Here is a 19,836-nt window from a genome sequence, read left to right on the forward strand (position 1 = left end):
AGAGTGGTATTGGGATAGGAACACTAATGTAAAGAAAGCCGGAAAGAATGGCTGTTCTGTAAATGGTGTGTGGACAATTGTCTATCTGGGAAAAAAAAGTTACATCTCTACCTCACACTGTGCTCACTTCAGCAGCACATAACTCAAATTGGAATGACAGGCTCCCTAGCTCAGGAGTGAGAGCACTGGTCTCATAAAATTGGAATGACAGAGATTAGCATGGCCCCTGCTCAAGGATGACACCCAATTTCATCTCTACCTCACATGGTACCCCAAAATCAACTCCAAAAGAAATTTAAGAATCAGAACTCTAACATAATTAGAAGAAAATAAAGGGTTTTTAAAAAATTTTTATTTAATGTTTATTTATTTTTGAGAGAGAGGGAGATACAGAATCTGAAGCAGGCCCCAGGCTCTGAACTGTCAGCACAGAGACCGACAGGGGGCTAGAACTCATGAACGGGGAGGGGCTCATGACCATGAGCCACCCAGGCGCCCCTAAAGGTGTTGTTTTTTTTTTTAAACGAAAGATGAAAATACCTTTGCATGTAAGAAACGAAATTCAGAATCCATAAAGGAAGAGAATGATAAATATAACAGCAAAAACTGAATATTTTAAAAGTTCAAAGACGCCACCCCTTCCACCCAAGATGTGTAAATTGAGATTAAAACCTCTGGGACCAATTCCAATCCAGTCAAGGGAGGAGAGACTGGGGACTAATATCCCCCTCAGATCCCCGTAGAAGAGAGAGGTGTGCCTAGTACAGAGTGGGAAACCTGACTAGGCAAAGGTATGGTGTAAAATAAAGATAGCGGAATAAAGACACCGCCTTAGTTGGCGCATATCCCACCCTTCCATGCTCTCCCCTCCCCAGCTCCTACCAGGCTCCAATTCTGCCCTCTTCCCAGGTATCTCATATTTAAAACCTTCCGGAAAAGACAATGATTCTTCTGTCACAGCCTGGGGATCCTGCGTGGGCAAAGGTGTGGAGAAGCCCGTCCCCCCTCCTCCCCTCCTACCCCACAATAGGTACCCCGGACCTGCCCCCTCTTCCAAAATCCCAAATGCCCTCTGAGAAGCGAGCGAAACAGCCAATCTAGCTGGGACAAGGGCCAGCACGCGACAAATACTAGCGGGTAATCAGACGCAGACGAGTGAGATTAGCGCAGTGATTTAGGAAATAGTCCCGAGACTAGAGAAAACTCCACTGCGGAAATCGGCACATTGGGACCTAATAGGGAGATGAGCCAGTAACAGAAAAATTCTCGGAGAAATGATCTAATCAAGACCTGAAAGGCCCTTGGTTCCCAAAGCAACGCTTCATCGTCCCTTGGTGCGGTGGATTCCCTCCCAGGGACCTTTTGCTGTTGCAAGGACCTGCCCCCACCGGTCACTCACAGCCTGATTGGCCCGGCTTCGCAGGCCTCCCCTTAGCGCCTTTGCTGTTGGAAGATCCAGCCTTAGGAGCGCTGGTCTGTCAATCACGGTCTCTTTCCGTCCTCCTGTCCCTCAAAACCACAGTCCAAGTGCATGGCACTGTCTGGACTTGAACGCAAATGCCCAGATCAGAACCAGAGAGCCAGTCTGCATGATATTGTTACCTCTTTTTGGAAAACAGTCGCGGAGCAGAATAGGGCTCTGAATTCTGTGGGTGGAGATTGGAGTCGAGTGGCTCGCGGGTCCCAGGGAAGGCCAGGAAACAAACGCAAGAAGGCCAAGACCCTTTGAAATGGAAATTTTAAACTGTTCCCTCCAAAGAGAGTTCCAGATACCTACATAAAGAGGAGTTTGCTGAAATTAAACCCGTTGGTCACTGCTTCCTATAAGCGAAGCGCTGCGCCCAGAACTGAGGCAAACTGGAGAACATTAAAATGGCTGCAGACCCTGGGACTTTACTGACAAGTTATTTGAATCAAATGCAAAGCCCTGCTACCTGCCCCCTCTGTACTCTGATTGCTGGTTGGAAACCTGCAACTTGCCCCTGGATTTGGTTTTTGGAAAGAAGGGGCCCTTCACCGTAAGCGTCTGATTTTATTCATTAATATCTTCTCTGTCCATTTCCTTTATTATTTATGATTTATTAGCCAATTGGTAGAGACCTGCCGTGTACAAAGTCGAGCCTCGGAGTTTACGGGTCGTAACAAGGCCTGAGTCCTGCGCCGAGTGCAAATCTCCGAGAAGGTGAAGCCAAAAGCGCGAAACATGATTGCAAGCCGAGATGCTGCGCCCAGGGCAAGCGTTCTTGCCCAGGGTCCCGCAAGAAACTTTTGTTATTGTTTGTAGGTGGGTGGCCGCAAACGCTTTTTATTTGTCAAGAAGAGGAGAACCCCTCTTCCCTTGCACATCCATTGGCTAAGGACTCTATGTTTGAGATACCTTCATTCTTCCCTTCTTCGGTGTGGCCTTGAAACCGAGTACAGTGTATTAACATTTAATCGGGTTTCCCTTTGACCACCGTTTCCGAAAGCCCGTCCCCACGCGAAGGCACAGGCGAGCGCGGGGCCGGAAGAAGCCGTACTGGCGCTGAGCGTTGTTGCACATTTTTGCGTTGTCCCGGCAAGAGACCGCCCGACGAGGGACGCAGCCACCCTGAAGTCCTCCGGGTGCGTAGTGCGTGCCTGGGATTTCAGCAGTCGCGAGGGTTCCAAATCCCAGAGGTAAACCTTCAGTTCTGCCTGCTCTAACCGGATTTGGGCGCCGTCGCAGGGACTGCTCCACGTGGTTTCCCGACCACCGACTGGCAGGGTCTTGATATTAAAGGTAAAAGCGAGCATTTTTCAGTCCACCCGGGTAAAACATCCTTTTATTTTTCGGCAGGTGTTTTTTGCAGGACGCCCTTCAGGAACAGTTGGCCAGTGGGTTCAAGTTTATTAAATAAATTCCTGGTTTAGAATGTATTGATACTATAGCGCCCAGCCTTTAAAAAAATTCCATTCTCGTTAGCTCTATTATTTAGTGGAATGTCTGTGATAAGGACAGCCAGTTATAGCGGCTTGGGGGATTTTATGTTAAAACCAACTCTTAGTTTTGGGGCGCCGGGGTGGCTCCTTCGGTTAAGCGTCCAACTTTGGCTCAGGTCATGATCTCGAGGTTTTGTGAGTTCAAGCCCCGCGTCCAGCTCTGTGCTGACAGCTCAAAGCCTGGAGCCTGCTTCCGATTCTGTGTCTACCCGTCTCCACATCTCTCAGCCCCTCCCCTGCTGGTGCTCTGTCTCTCTCTGTCTCTCAATAATGAATAAATGTTTAAAAAAATTTTTTTTTTAACCCAGCTTTTAGTTTTGATTGTCCTAGGCTTCATAACATTTATTTTGAGAAATTGCTGTGAAAGGCACAGCAAGTTACTTTGGAAGTTTGTTTGTTTTAAGGGAAAATACGTTACTGATTTTTATATTTTAGTAATAATTCCCCAATTTCTTTAAAATATTATTTTTTGGGAAGAGATATATAGAGAGTGGTTTTTGTAAAAGGAACAGCTAGTTAAGGAGGTTTAGAGATTTTTGTTTTGTTTAAAAAACAAAAACAAAAACCCCTGGTTTGACTCTTTTAGTAATAGGTGATAGCACTATCTTCCCAAATTGGCCTTCCCACTACCTTCCTTTAAAATATTACTCAGTGGATCTCTTATTTTGGTAGGATTTATTTCATGACTTTGGGTGAGAGACCTCATATAGGCTTAGGTCCCTATGCCAAATGAAATTTTTTCCTTGGGAATATTGCATTTTCTTCTTTGACCATGCATCAGTTTAGAAATGTGTTTACTGGGGCGCCTGGGTGGCGCAGTCGGTTAAGCGTCCGACTTCAGCCAGGTCACGATCTCACGGTCCGTGAGTTTGAGCCCCGCGTCAGGCTCTGGGCTGATGGCTCGGAGCCTGGAGCCTGTTTCCGATTCTGTGTCTCCCTCTCTCTCTGCCCCTCCCCCATTCATGCTCTGTCTCTCTCTGTCTCAAAAATAAAAAAAAAAAAATTAAAAAAAAAAAAAAAAAAAAAGAAATGTGTTTACTGAGTTTTCATTTTCTCCTTTTTCTTCTGTCTTGTCTAGCTCACAAAGGAAATACTAACCAAAAAGAATAACTTGATGGATTTGGAGAGATATTTTGATTGTACTTATCACTATGTGAGGTTGATTTTTACTCATTGAGCATTGGGCACAGTCCTGGGAGGCCAACAGCCTCATTCAGATCACATATCCAGCCTTTATTACCTGTCTGACCTTGAACCTACCAATGAACCTCTCTGTGGCTTTGATTTGTCATAGGGAAAATGGTAGCATTCAGAGTGACTGGCTGCCAGGTTCACATTGATGATCCAGGGGAAGTGCCTGCTCCTTGCTGCCCCAACCTTTGCCCTGTTAATTGAAGAAATACTGCTATAAACACTTCCTGGAGGTGCATTTACTCTCCTAATGGCTTATGGAGAAACCCCTTCACATTTTCAGTTGCTTCCTCTGCTTTTTGTCATTCTTAACCCACCTCACTTGACCTCGTGTGATCTTAATTGTGTGTGTTTGCACTGATAGAATTTTGGCTTACCTTTCTCTTCAAAGCCTGATTGCCCACCTCCTACCTCTGCCAGAATGTGGAATTTCTCAGGACCCACTTGCAGCCCATCCCTAGAGTCTTGTATGACTCCTCCCCCATCCCCATCACTGCAACTTTATTGATTTAATATTTCATGGTGGGCATCCCTTCCTGACTTTGTATTATGTTAAATTATATTGAGTTTCTGTGCTGTGTTACAGTTCATGGAGGCAGGTGGACCTGGGTAAGATTTTGCCTTCTGCTCCTGAAGGAGGGTCACAAGAGTTGTTGAGAGAGATGGGAAGACACTGGACTGATATTTATTTATTTAAATTCCAGTTAGTTAACATATAGTGTAGTTGGTTTCAGGAATAGAACCCAGTGACTCATCACTAGTATATAACACCCAGGGCTCATCCCAAAAAGTGCCCTCCTTAATGCCCATCACCCATTTAGCCCATCCTCCCACCAACCTCCCCTCCAGCAACCCTCAGTTTGTTCTCTGTATTTAAGAGTCTCTTATGGTTTGCCTTCTTCTCTGTTTTTATCTTATTTTTCCTTCCTTCCCCTATGTTCATCTATTGTGTTTCTTAAATTCCACATGAGTGAAATCATCTGATATTTGTCTTTCTCTGATTGACTTATTTCGCTTAGCATAATACACTCTAGTTCCATCCACATTATTGCAAATGGCAAGATTTCATTCTTTTTGATGACTGAGTGGTATTCCATTCTATATATATACATCTTCTTTATCCATTCATTAGTCGATGGACATTTGGGCTCTTTCCATAGTTTAGCTATTTTTGATAGTGCTGCTATAAACATTGGGGTGTATATGCCCCTTTGAATAAGCATTTTTGTATCCTTTGAATAAATACCTAGTAATGCAATTGATGGATCGTAGGGTAGTTCTATTTTTACATTTTTGAGGAACCTCCATATTGTTTTCTAGAGTGGCTGCATCAGTTTGCCTTCCTACCAGCAGTGCAAAAGAGATCCTTTTTATGCATTGTCACCAACATCTGTTGTTGTCTGAGTTGTTAATGTTAGCCATTCTGACAGGTGTGAGGTGATATCTCATTGTGGTTTTGATTTGTATTTCTCAGATGATGAGTGATGTTGAACATCTTTTCATGTGTCCATAAGTCATCTGGTTATCTTCTTTGGAAAAGTGTTTATTTGCGTCCTCTGCCCATTTCTTCACTGGATTGTTTGTTTTTGGGGTGTTGACTTTGGTAAGTTATTTATAGATTTTGGATAACCCTTTATCCGATATATCATTTGCTAATATCTTCTCCCATTCCGTCAGTTGGCTTTTGGTTTTGTTGTTTACTTTGCAGTGCAGAAGCTTTTTATCTTGATGAGGTCCCAATAGTTCTTTGCTTTTGTTTCCCTTGCCTCTGGAGACATGTCTTGTAAGAAGTTGTTGCAGCTGAGGTCAAAGAGGTTGTTGCCTGTTTTCTCCTCTAGGATTTTTATAGTTTCCTGTCTTACATTTAGGTTTTTCATTCATTTTGAATTTGTTTTTGTGCATTGTGTAAGAAATGGTCCAGTTTCATTCTTCTCTATGTCACCATCCAGTTGTCCCAGCACCATTTGCTGAAGAGACTGTCTTTTTTCCATTGGATACTCTTTCCTGCTTTGTCAAAGATTAGTTGGCCATATGTTTGTGGGTCCGTTTCTGGGTTCTGTATTCTGCTCCATAGATCTATGTGTCTGTTTTTGTGCCAGTACCATCCTGTCTTGATGATTATAGCTTTGTAGTACAGCTTTAAAGTCCAGAATGTGATGCCTCCAGCTTTGGTTTTCTTTTTATTTTGGCTATTCGGGGTCTTTCCTGGTTCCATGCTAATTTTAGGATTGTTTGTTCTGGCTCTGTAAAGAATCCTAGTATTATTTTTTAAATTTTTTAAATGTTTATTTATTTTTGAGAGAGAGAGAGACAGAGTGTGAACAGGGGGAGGAACAGAGAGATAAGGAGGCAGAATCAGAAGCAGGCTCCAGGCTCTGAGCTGTCAGCACAGAGCTGGATGCGGGGCTCAAACTCACAAACTGTGAGATCATGACCTGAGCTGAAGTCGGACGCTTAACCGACTAAGCCACCCCACCTAGGTGCCCTTTGAATGCTAGTATTACTTTGATAGGGATTGCATTAAATGTGTAGATTGCTTTGGATAATATAGACATTTTAACAATATTTGTTCTTCCAGTCCATGAGCATGGGATGCTTTTCCATTTTTTTGTGTTTTCTTTCATAAGCTTTCTATAGTTTTCAGCGTACAGATCTTTTACCTCTTTGGTTAGGTTTATTCCTAGGTATCTTATGATTTTTGGTACATTTGTAAATGGGATTGATTCCTCAATTTCCCTTCCTGTTGCTTCATTATTGGTGTATAGAAATGAATCTGGTTTCTGTACATTGATATTATATCCTGTGACTTTGCTGAATTTATGTATCAGTTCTAGCAGTTTTTTGGTGGAGTGTTTCAGGTTTTCCATGTAGAGTATCATGTGACCTGCAAAGAGTGAAAGTTTGACTTATTTGCCAATTTGTATGCCTTGTATTTCTTTTTGTTGTCTGATTGCTGAGATTAGGACTTCCAGTACTATGTTGAACTAATTGGTGAGAGTGGACATCCCTGTTGTGTTCTTGACCTTAGGGGGAAAGCTCTCAGTTTTTCCCCATTGAGGATGATATTAGTCGTGGGCCTTTCATATATGACTTTTATGATGTTGATGTATGTTCCTTCTATCCCTACCTTCTTGAGGGTTTTTATCAAGAAAGGATGCTGTATTTTGTCAAATACTTTTTCTGCATCTATTGAAAGGATCATATGGTTCTTATCCTTTCTTTTATTAATGTGGTTTATCATATTGATTGATTTGTGAATATTGAACCAGCCCTGCAGCCCAGGGCATGATCAGGATCCCACTTAATCATGGTGAATAATTATTTTAATGTATTGTTGAATTCAATTTGCTAGTATCTTGTTGAGAATTTTGCATCCAGGTTCATCAGGGACTATAATTCTCCTTTTTGGTGGGGTCTTTGATTTTGGAATCAAGATAATTCTGGCTTCATAGTATGAGTTTGGAAGCTTTCCATCCATTTTTTTTTTTAGAACAGTTTGAGAAGAAGAGGTATTAACTCTTCTTTAAATATCTGGTAGAATCCCCCTGGGAAGCCATCTGGCCCAGGACTCCTATTTGCTGGGAGATTTTTGATAACTGATTCAATTTTTTTGTTGGTTATGGGCCTGTTCAAATTTTCTATTTCTTCCTGTTTGTGTTTTGGTAGTGTGTGAGTTTCTAGGAATTGTCTATTTCTTCCAGATTGTCCAGTTTGTTGGCATATAATTTTTCATACAATTGTTTGTGTTTTTGTGGTGTTGGTTGTGATCTCTTTCATTGTGATTTTTATCTATTTGGGACCTCTCTTTTCTTTTTGAGAAGTCTGGCTAGGGGGTTATCATTTTATTTATTCTTTCAAAAAACCAGCATTTAGTTTCATTGATCTGTGGTATTTTTTGTTTGTTTGTTTCTATATTGTTTATTTTTTGCTCTAATCTTTATCATTTCCCTTCTTCTGCTGGCCTTGGGCTTTATTTGCTGCTCCTTTTCTAGCTCCTTTAAGTGTAAGGTTAGGTTGTGTATTTGGAACCTTTCTTGCTTCATGAGATAGACCTGAGTTGCAATGTACTTTCCTCTTAGGACTGTCTTTGCTGCATCCTAAAGGGTTTGGACTGTCATGTTTTCATCTTCTTTTGCTTCCATGTGTTTTTAAATTTCTTCCTTAATTTCCTGGCTAACCCATTCATTCTTTAGTAGGATGTTCTTTAACCTCCATGTATTTGGGGGCCTTCCAAATTTTTTTGTGTAATTGATTTCAAGTTTCATAGTGTTGTGATCTGAAAATGTGCATGATATGATCTCGATCTTTTTGTACCTGTTGAGGGCTGATTTGTGACCCAGTATGTGATCTGCTCTGGAGAATAATCTATATACACTCAAGAAGAATGTGTATACTACTGCTTTAGGATGAAATATTCTGAATATATCTGTTAAGTCCATCTAGTCCAGTGTGTCATTCAAAGCCATTGTTTCCTTGTTGATTTTCTGCTTAGATGATCTGTCCGTTGTTGTAAGTGGGGTATTAAAGTCTTCTACTATTATGGTATTATTATCAATGAGTTTCTTTGTGATTAATTGATTTATATATTGGGTTCTTCCAAGTTGGGAGCATAAATATTTACAATTGTTAGCTCTTCTGGATGGATAGACCACTTATTTATGATATAATGCCCTTCTTCATCTCTTGTCACAGCCTTTGTTTTAAAGTCTAGTTTGTCTGATATAAATATAGCTACTCCATCTGTCTTTTGACCTCCATTACCATGATAGATGGTTCTCCATCTCCTCACTTTCAATCTGCAGGTGCCCTTAGGTCTAAAACAAGTCTCTTATAGGTGGCATATAAATGACTCTTACTTTTTATCCATTCTGATACCCTATGTCTTTTTTGTTTTTTTTTTCAACTTTTTTTTTTTTTTAATTTACTTTTGGGACAGAGAGAGACAGAGCATGAACGGGGGAGGGGCAGAGAGAGAGGGAGACACAGAATCGGAAACAGGCTCCAGGCTCCGAGCCATCAGCCCAGAGCCTGACGCGGGGCTCGAACTCACAGACCGCGAGATCGTGACCTGGCTGAAGTCGGACGCTTAACCGACTGCGCCACCCAGGCGCCCCTACCCTATGTCTTTTTTGAACGTTTATTTATTTTTGAGAGAGAGGCAGAGTGTGAGTGGGGGAGGGGCAGTGAGAGAGAGGGAGACAGAATCTGAAGTAGGCTCCAGGCTCCAAGCTGTCAGCACAGAGCCCGACGCAGGGCTCAAATTCACACACTGCAAGATCAGGACCTGAGCCAAAGTCAGCAGCTCAACCAATTGAGCCACCCAGGTGCCTCCCACCCACCCCCCCCCCCCCAACCCCGGTCTTTCAATTGGAGCATTTAGTTCATTTACATTCAGAGTGGTTATTGACAGATATGAATTTAGTGCCATTGTGTTACCCGTGGAGTTGGTGTTTGAGGTGGCATTCTCTGGTCCTTTGTATTCTTTCATTGCCTTAGTCTTCTTTTTTTTCCTCCACTCAGTCCCCCTTAAAATTTCTTACAGGGCTGACTTAATGGTCATTAATTACTTTAGTTTTTGTTTGTCGGGGAAAGTCTATATCTCTCCTTCTATTCTGAACGATAGCCTTGCTGGATAAAGCGGTCTTGGCTACATATTTTTTGTATTCAGCACATTGAGTCTTTCCTGCCACTTCCTTCTGGCCTGCCAGGTTTTCAGTGGACAGGTCTGCTGCTACCCTTATGTGTCTACCCTTCTAGGTTAAGGACCTTTTGTCCCTAGCTGCTTTCAGAATTCTCTCTTTATCTTTGTATTTTGAGGGGAGTTGATTTTGAAGAGAGTTCTCTGTGCCTCTTGGACTTGAATGACTGTTTCTTTCCCCAGATTAGGGAAGTTCTCTGCTATAATTTGCTCCAATAAACCTTCTCCCCCCATTTCCTGCCCTTCTTCTGGAATTCCTATGATACGGATATTATTTTGTTTCATGGAATCACTTACTCTAAGTCTCCCCTCATGATCTAATAATCTGCTTTCCCTCTTTTTTTCAGCTTCATTATTTTCCATAATTTTATCTTATTTCACACATTCCCTCCTCTGTTTCTTCAGTCCTCGTTGTCAACTATGTCCAGTTTATTTTGCATCGCAGTTATAGCATTTTTTAATTCATTCTGACTAGTTCTTAGGTCTTTGATCTCTGCATCACGGGTGTCTTCTATGCTTTTTCCAAGCCCAGCTAGTAGTGTTAGGACTATTGTTCTAAATTCTTGTTCAGATATATTGCTTATATCTGCTTTGAGCAAGTCCCTGGCTGTGATTTCTTCTTGACTTTTCTTCTGGGGAGAATTCCTCCCTCTTGTCATTTTGGCTAAGTTTCTGTCTTTTGCATATTTTAAAGGCTTGTTATGTGTCCTGCACCTGAGAGTACTACCATATTAAAAAGCGGTCATACACTGTCCAGGGCCTGGCACTTCAAGAAGGGTTTCTGGTGTATGTTGCATGCACTCTGCTGTTGCATTTTTGGCCTCTCTTTCCCACTGGTCAGTCAGTCCCCTGAAGAACTCCTCCTTGCTTGTAGTGATGGAATGTTTGGACCTTCAAGCAGGTGTGCTTTGATTTGTTTGTTGAAATAACCCTGGAAACAAAGGAAAAAGGGGGGCAGGGAGCCTGATCCCATATAAAGAGAAAAATGAAAGGGGAGAAAAGAAGACCAAACAGAGAAGCAAAAAACTATAAAACTGATTCCAAAAAAACAGAAAGGGGAAAAAAAAGTACAAGAAAAGAAAAAGAAGGAAAAATAAAAGAATAAAAAAGACTGATTCCCCCCCCCCCAAAAAAAGAGAAAAGAAAAATGAAAAAAAAGAAAAAAACAGATAAGAAACTATGAGCCTGAAACCAAAAGAAAAAAAGGAGGAGGAGAGAAAAAAAGAGTTGTCTTTTGGCGCATGTGGAGTGCTGGCTGTGATGGTCTGTAGGAGAGGCTGCCTGTGTTGGCTCAGAGTCAGTCTTGCCCCAGTAAATAAACAGTTGCCAGGCACAGAGTGTCAGGGTTTGGTGTTAAGCGATGCCGCCTCCACTGGGGGCTTCTGTGTTGCTCTCTGAGGTCCCACAGTGTTGATTTTGGGGGGCGGAAATGGCACCACCCAATGTCTCGTCCCTGCCCAGGGATCTCAACCCCTGCTTATTCATACAGCCCTAACAGAATAGCGAGGGCAGTTAGCTTGCCCTGCACCACAGTTCTCCTGCATTTTTTTATTTGGTGTGTGGCTGGGATTCAAAACCCAAAGTGTTTTTTAAAAATTTTTAATGTTTATTTATTTATTTTGAGAGGGGGGTGCAGGCAGAAAGAGAGAGAGAGGGAGGGAGGGAGGGAGAATCCCAAGCAGGTTCTGCACTGTTGTGTAGAGCCCGACACAGGGCTCGATCCCATGAACCATGAGATCATGACCTGAGCCAAAACCAAGATCTGGAGGCTTAACTGACTGAGCCACCCAGGCACCACCAAAACCCAAAGTCTTAAAGGACCCAGCAAGGCACAGATCTGCTCCCCTTATCTGGAGTAGAGCCTCTCCACCCTGCTCATGAAAGGCCTTTGGCTGGCACCTCCAGGGTCTCTTGTCCTTGGGGAAGCAATATATCCTTTTCCAGAAATACTCCAGGAAGGGGACTGTTCTCTCCCAGTGCACCCTGGCGATCTCTACACCACACTATGCACTGTGGGGGCAGCTCCCTCCTCCCCAGGAGCACCCGCCACAGCTCTGCTCTGGAGAAAGTCATGCACTTTCAAAACCCAAGAGTTTGAGCTCCAAAAGCTGTTTGTAAAAAAGATCTGGGACACTCAGTACTTCTTTCTCCCCAGTCTGTGGTCCAGAAAAGTTTGCCTGTTGTGCTAACTTGATGTCACAGTAACTCAACTCTTTCTCTCTTTTTTGACTTTCCATGGAAAGGGTTCCTTCCCCCTCTGTGGCACTGCCATTTTTTCTCCCAGTTCACATCCACGCACTTCACATCTGCCAAGCTGTCTCCCTCCAACTGTGGAGATCTTTCTGCCACTTTCAGTTTGATTTCTTGGGTGTTCCAAGTGATCTGACCTCAATAGAGCTGTGTTTGAGAGACAAGGAAAGCCTAGAGTGCCCCTACTACTGCACCATGTCAACTCCTTGGACTAATAGTTCTTTAAAGGTTCCTCTAAGAAGGAAGAGACTGAACCTTCTCAAGCAAATCTTGTTTTTTATTCTTTCAGGTCTGAATTTTGGGCAAATCTTGTAGAGATTGAAGAGGTAAGGCTAAGCTTTCAACATTCACACCAAGAAGGGGCGCCTGGGTGGCGCAGTCGGTTGAGCGTCCGACTTCAGCCAGGTCACGATCTCGCGGTCCGTGAGTTCGAGCCCCGCGTCAGGCTCTGGGCCGATGGCTCGGAGCCTGGAGCCTGTTTCCGATTCTGTGTCTCCCTCTCTCTCTGCCCCTCCCCCGTTCATGCTCTGTCTCTCTCTGTCCCAAAAATAAATAAAAAACGTTGAAAAAAAAATTAAAAAAAAAAAAAAAAACATTCACACCAAGAAAGGCCCAGGAGATGACTTGGGCTGTAGTTTGGGGTGGCAAAATGGTAGATGAGTGGACAACAGGAGGATTGAAACATAACCCAGAGGGAGAAGAGAAAATGCCCTTCAGAAATCAGGGCAAAATTCCAAAGTATCTCTTTCCCCATGGTATTGTTAAGATGTGGGTTTCCCTCCCAGCTCCACCCTTGCAGTGCCAGTGAGGGACAGAGCAGCTGTGGGGTGAGTGTTTGATCCCTCTGTTCAAATGCACACCTAGATGCATGTGTGGCACCTCCTGGTGTGCTGCCCCAGTGGGTAAGTTCAGTTGCCTCATCAGGCACAGCATATATTTATTTCAGTTGAGACATCCAGGTTATATGGCACCTGCTGATTTGGTTTTGATCTCATGTCTTGGTGATAATCGAGACAATGACCCTACCAGTTTAAAATTCTTCAGCTTGTGGGTAGGTGAGTGGGAGATAGTTTTTATGTCTTAGTCACCTGTGATAGTTGTTATTTTTTACACAAACTATTGAGAATATTTTTATAACTATAGATAATAGAGAAACCACTAATCATGTTAAAATTCTCCCATTTTTTGGTCCAGAGCTGGGACTGGACCCCTCATCAGTGAGGAGCCCTGAAAGTTGGAGTAAAAAAGCAAGTGTTCCTTTAAACCTCTCATCTGTCTTTCTCTCCCAATGCCTTCTTTAATTTTATTCACATCATTTTAAGGGGTTATATTTGGCTTGTTTAGACTCCAGGATAGAAAATGTCCCAGCTGAAGACTTCATTTTTTTTTAAGTTTATTTATTTATTTTGAGAGAAAGAGAGCAGGGGAGGGCCAGAGAGATAGGGAGAGAGAAAATCCCAAGTATTCATAGTGGAGAGCCATAATGGGGCTTGAACTCATGAATTGAATCATGACCAGAGCCAAAATCAAGAGTCACACGCTCAACAGACTGAGCCACCCAGGCACCTCTGAAGACCTCAGATTCTAACCATATTACAAGAGTTGTCTGGTTTTGTTTTGTTTTGTTTTGTTGTTATTGCTAGGTTCCCATTGTGGGTATGCCATGAAGGAGCAATACAGATTCCTTGAGTAGTTTCCAGATCTGTAGGCTTCTTCTGTTCTCAGGAGCAGTTCTATCAGAGTAGGAAAACCTGATCTTGGATATTTAGTTTCAATCTTTTGTGAGAAGTTATAAAGATAATTTTCCACCTCTAGCTGTAAAGCGCTCTTGGTGCGTAGGAAATTAAGTCCTTCAGGGGGATTAAAACCTCATCTGGGTTACCCTAATTCCAAAAGTTTCGGTTGTTAGAATTTTCTTGAATTTTCATGAAAAAGTATTTCATATTTCCCATGAAGATTCATTCTCCTTAGCAGTGAATTTTGAACTTTGTTTTCTTAAACATCCAAATTAGGTTTTCCCCTAGTTTTTCTGTTACTGATTTCTAACTCAACATTAGCGGTAACTTAGTCAAAAGGGCACAGTGCAGAGATAACAGTAGAAGGCACCTTCAACCCCACTGGGGAAGTGAGATTCCTGCTCCAAACAGAAACATTCTCACAATCTCAGCTTATTGGTTTGGAGCTTCAATTCTCTTATAATTTGTACTTTAATGGAATTGGAGGGGGACGGTGTGGAGAAGTGGGACTCTGTTTTTAGCCAGATAGTGTTGATGCTGTGTATGTATATATTATTTGTCCTAAGTATTTCTTATTTCAATTATAATTTTTTTCTGTGAGCTGTCATTGATATAACAGTATTTTTAAAAAAGTTTTGTAAAACTAGGTAGTTTCATATGTCAGCCTAGCACCCATTGGTGTCACCCATGCTAACCCTGCTGCTATGCATAAATGAGGCATGTCCACACCTGAATCGCCAGTGTCCCTCAGTGCCAGCAAGTGAAGCTGCTTACCAGGGGTGTCTCTGTCACTTCCCTCCACCCACCTCTCCTATGTCCCTATGACCCTACCCTGCTAGAGACCATTTCTCTCCAGAACAGTGCTTTTAAATAGATATATAATGCAAGCTTCATATGTATTTTTAAATTTTCTAGTAGCTACTTTTGGGAGATTAAGAAGAAACAGGTGAAATTAATTTTAACATTTGAATAACCCAATATTTCCAAAATAGTATGGTCTCAACATTTAATTGATATAAAACTTATTAATGAGTTAATTGACTTTTTTTTGAGATTTTATTTTTAAGTAACACGCAACGTGGGCTCAAACTCACAATTCCAAGATCAAGAGTTGCACACTCCACAGACTGAGCCAGCCACGTGCCCCTTAATTAGCATCCTTTTGTGTCTTCAAATCTGGAGTGTATTTTGTACCTATACCATTTCTCAATTCGGCCTAGCCATGTTCAAGTGCTCAGAGTGGCTACATTATTGGACAGCACAGCTCTAGAGAATGATTCTATGTACACACTCCACCTCTCTTGCAGTGTCCGTTATTCTCATGGACCTCTACATCCCTGGAGTCTGTGAGCAACATCCCTGTTGCTCCCTCTTTTCTCTCTTTTCATTTGTCGTGTTTCTTTTCTGATCTGGAGACTCATTTCCAGTTCCTTAACATTTTGGCCTGATTTATTCTGTCTTGCTTTTCTTTGAGGGTCATAGTTTTTTCCTGTAACCCTCATTTCAGCCTTTTCCCATAGGAGGTGACATGCTTTTTTGTCTTGGTTGGGTATTTATTTGCAGTTACTTACTAATGATTATTTCCTTTGCCCCATTAGTTGAGTTAGACACTTTCCCCATTTTTTTTCAATATATGAAGTTTATTGTCAAATTGGTTTCCATACAACACCCAGCGCTCATCCCAAAAGGTGCCCTCCTCAATACCCATCACCCACCCTCCCCTCCCTCCCACCCCCCCATCAACCCTCAGTTTGTTCTCAGTTTTTAAGAGTCTCTTATGCTTTGGCTCTCTCCCACTCTAACCTCCTTTTTTTTTTTTTTTCCTTCCCCTCCCCCATGGGTTTCTGTTAAGTTTCTCAGGATCCACCTAAGAGTGAACACATATGGTATCTGTCTTTCTCTGTATGGCTTATTTCACTTAGCATCACACTCTCCAGTTCCATCCACGTTGCTACAAAGGGCCATATTTCGTTCTTTCTCATTGCCACATAGTACTCCATTGTGTATATAAACCACAATTTCTTTATCCATTCATCAGTTGATGGACATTTAGGCTCTTTCCATAATTTGGCTATTGTTGAAAGTGCTGCTATAAACATTGGGGTACATGTGCCCCTGTGCATCAGCACTCCTGTATCCCTTGGGTAAATTCCTAGCAGTGCTACTGCTGGGTCATAGGGTAGGTCTATTTTTAATTTTTTGAGGAACCTCCACACTGTTTTCCAGAGTGGCTGCACCAATTTGCATTCCCACCAACAGTGCAAGAGGGTTCCCATTTCCCCATTTTTTTAAATGTATCTTTCTTGACAGATCTCCAAATTAACTAGCGTTAAACTGGACAACTGGAATGCATAAATTTAGAGGTGTGTAGCACCCCTTATGTTTTTGCCTTGATTAAAAAAATTTTCTTTAATGTTTATTTATTTTTGAGAGAGAGAGAGAGACAGAGAGACACAGAGTGTGAGCAGGGGAGAGGCAGAGAGAGAGGGAGACACAGAATCTGAAGCAGGTTCCAGGCTCTGAGCTGTCAGCACAGAGCCCAACATGGGGCTTGAACTCACAAGCCGTGAGATCATGACCTGAGCCGAAGTCAGATGCTTAACCGACTGAGCCACCCAGGCGCCCCTGCCTTGATTTTTAAAATATCATATGTAGCTATATATAATTTAGGATGTATAAGACCTCACTCTTAAGTACTGCTTTGCCTCGTTGAGTATTTTTGATAATCATTTTTATATCTTTTCTATGTATTTTAGGATTTCCATTAAACTGATATGAAATTTTGTGTTCTTATATATGAAAAAGAAAAATTTATTTTTAAAAATTTCTACATGATTGGTATTTTTACCTAAGAAAGTCCATAAATACCATAAAATGGGGCATATCAATGATGTTCTTTCCTGTGCTGTGATGGGATGTTATCAGCAAACAGAGTGTCAGATCTCAATGAGAGAGGGTGGAAAGTAGGATTTCTCAGAGCACCAGGGTCACAGGTTTTGGGGAAGGTTTCCATAGGTACATTGCTTGGGCCTGTCACTCTACTTGACAGAGCACTCCCTCCATGGTACCTTTTATTGTAGGCATGATGCTGTAAATGCTCTTTCAGCGTCTTGAAGGTTTTTACGTTTGAGGAGTTTACAGAGAAGCCCCTCCACGTAGTCTTTAAGTCCCTTCTGTTGCTTCTTTGCTCTTTAGTACCTCCTCGTGACCTGGTGTTAGACTAGATCTATTTTTTTTTAATGTTTATTTATTTATTTTTGAAAGAGAGAGAGAGAGAGAGCAGTAGCGGGGATGGGGCAGACAGAGATAGAAAGAGGGAGATACAGAATCCGAAGCAGGCTGCAGGCTCTGAGCTGTCAGCATAGATCCAGATTTGGGGCTCAAACTCACAAACCGTGAGATCATGACTTGAGCTGAAGTCGGACACTTAACCGACCAACTGAGCCACTCAGGTGCCCCTAGTGTTAGACTAGATCTTAGTATGGTCCTTGGACCAGCAACATCAGTGTCACCTGGAAACATGTTAGAAAAGCAGATTTTTAGGCCCCACACAGACCAGTGAATTAGAAACTCTGGGTGAGGCCCAGCAATCTGTTGTTTAACAAGCCCTCCGAGTGGATCTGTTGCACCAACATTTGAGAAGCACTATAATTAGATGATGTTTGAGTTCATGCTAACTTAGTACTAGTCACATGTGTCTGCTCACTGCTTGGCCCTTGCACAGGCATCTGGATCCTCTTGGAATCACTACTCCCCAGTGCCTTCTCCTGGACTTTGTAGTCCCTCTTACTTGAAGTCTGTCTTCCGCAGTCTCTGCACTTCCTGGCTTTAGTTTCTAGTGAGGTCTGTGGTATGTATATCCATGTTTATGACATTGTAGAAGCAGCCCGGGCTGGAATTGGCCTCTACTGCTGCAGGCAGTAGTGGTGTTCAGAAGGGAGGTGAGAAGCTGTGTTTGTGTGTGTCTCACAAAATAGACTGATGCTCTCTAACCGCTTTGTTTTTACTTCATCTTCTGTTGACTTCACAGTGTGAGTGCAGTTTGTGTGAACATCTCTACTGGTTTATGCATCTCTATGGGGCATAAATATAAGTATTTATGAACATATAAAGCCTGCATATGTGGATAAACTCTCCTTACATATAATTTATTTATCCATCATTACACATCTGTGGTGTCTAGCTGATTCCTCTGTCTTATTTTCTGCCACTGTACCCACCTATACTTGAATGTATATGAAATATTTTATTATAAAAATATACAAATTCTGTGTTTACTTTGTGTTTTTTCTCTCACTGTGGAGCCTCCTCCCCGCTGGGGAGTCACTGTGGCACCAGCAGGTCTCCCGGCCCTTTGGGAGGCCCTGGCTCCTCCCTGACTTCTGCTCTAACTGCCTTCTCTGGCCAACTCTGTTGGAGCAGAAGGTGTTGCCTGCTAGCCTGTGGCTGCAGGGACATAGCAGAGGTGTGGGCAGCCATCTCTTACCCTCGAACCCCAGAGTTCCCACATGAGTATTTTACTGGTGTGTCTTTCCGAGGACAGGATTGTGCACATTTTCCTCATCTCACTCTTTCTTTTTAAGAGTTTATTTATTTTGAGAGAGACGGAGATGGCACAAATGGGGGAGGGGCAGAGAAAGAGAATCCCAAGCAGGCTCCTCACCATCAGTGCAGAGCCTGACATAGGGCTTGAACCCATGAAGAAGCTGTGAGGTCATGCCCTGAGCTGAAACCAAGAGTTGGACATTTAACCCACTGAGCCACTCAGGTGCCCCCCTCATCTCACTCTTGAGGGCTGTTTCCTCTACTTATTTATTTACCCCATTTGCCCATCATGTGCTGATGTCACTCATGCTGCCCTCCCATCTGTGCATAGGATGGGAAAGGCTCTACACTTGACTCTTTCGTGTTTTGTTTTTTTTTTTAAACAATCTAATATCAACCCCTGAATATACCTTCCAGGGGTAACTGTCATCTTCCACATCTAGTATGATCCTTTGTGTACCCCCCTCCCCAAGGACTGTCTCTGTAATGACTTTATGCACAAACTGCACTTCTGCCTCCTACATTCCCATAAGTGCCCCCACCCACCCTCATCTGATTATTTCTTCACTCCCTCATATCCTTGTTTTCCTGTTCATTTTCTGACCTAAGAGGTGATTGCTAGCTCCTTAGTTTTCTGCCTCTGCCTTAATGTCTAAGTCACAGATTACTTTCAGGCTAAAAACTTCCCTCTAACCATCATTTTTACTCATGATCATTCACTGGAAATTAATTTTTAATGATTTGACTTTTTGGTGATTTAGACTCACCCACACCCCCTCACTGTCCAGTTATGGAGTTTTGTCCTTCCCTTTTTGTGATCAGTTTTATTTAAACTTTCTGAGTTTATTCCAACTAGAAATTCTTCCTATAGTGCTTTTGGGGAGGCACTGTTTTTAAGATCTCTGGGTGCCAAAGTAGCCTTATTCTAGTATTTTCACCATTGTTTCTTCCAGTGATTTAATAGATTGCAGGTCAATTTCTTCTTTGTCATCAGTGACACAGTAGTTTGTCTGGCTTTTAATTTCAAAGAATATTTCTTCAATTTTTTTCTTCTTAATTGATTTTCCTAGATGGGCATGACTAGTTTTTTTTCCCCCCACTGTGTTTATAATTTAAATGGATTTTCACATCTCTGAGCCTCAGAGTGCAATTAGGAGTATGGGAAATAGGACTCCTCAAAGCACAGAGATTAAATCTCAAAGCTCTGAGATTTATTAAGGAAACTCAGGTTCAAGATAAAGGGGTCCTGCAAACTGAGGGTTGATGGGGGGTGGGAGGGAGGGGAGGGTGGGTGATGGGTATTGAGGAGGGCACCTTTTGGGATGAGCACTGGGTGTTTTATGAAAACCAATTTGACAATAAATTTCATATATTGAAAAAAATTTAAAAAAAATTTAAAAAAAAGATAAAGGGGTTCTGCACCTTAATTCCAACTGTGGGTTTCCCCACCCCACC

The 19,836-nt window shown here is 42.3% G+C and overlaps 1 protein-coding gene across 1 annotated transcript in view; it reads left to right on the plus strand.

Annotated features, from left to right (window-relative positions):
- The window catches only part of LOC131500199 (uncharacterized), a 174,457-nt gene that overhangs the window by 123,330 nt on the left and 31,291 nt on the right, over window positions 1-19,836 (plus strand). The window contains exons 14-17 of the mRNA XM_058709017.1: window positions 1,031-1,137; window positions 1,356-1,534; window positions 2,469-2,658; window positions 12,390-12,426. Coding sequence (XP_058565000.1) covers window positions 1,031-1,137; window positions 1,356-1,534; window positions 2,469-2,658; window positions 12,390-12,426 — 513 coding nt within the window. The remainder of the gene's footprint in view (window positions 1-1,030; window positions 1,138-1,355; window positions 1,535-2,468; window positions 2,659-12,389; window positions 12,427-19,836) is intronic.

This window comes from Neofelis nebulosa, chromosome 17 (assembly GCF_028018385.1).
Source record: "Neofelis nebulosa isolate mNeoNeb1 chromosome 17, mNeoNeb1.pri, whole genome shotgun sequence".
In the NCBI taxonomy this organism is placed as follows: Eukaryota; Metazoa; Chordata; class Mammalia; order Carnivora; family Felidae; genus Neofelis; species Neofelis nebulosa.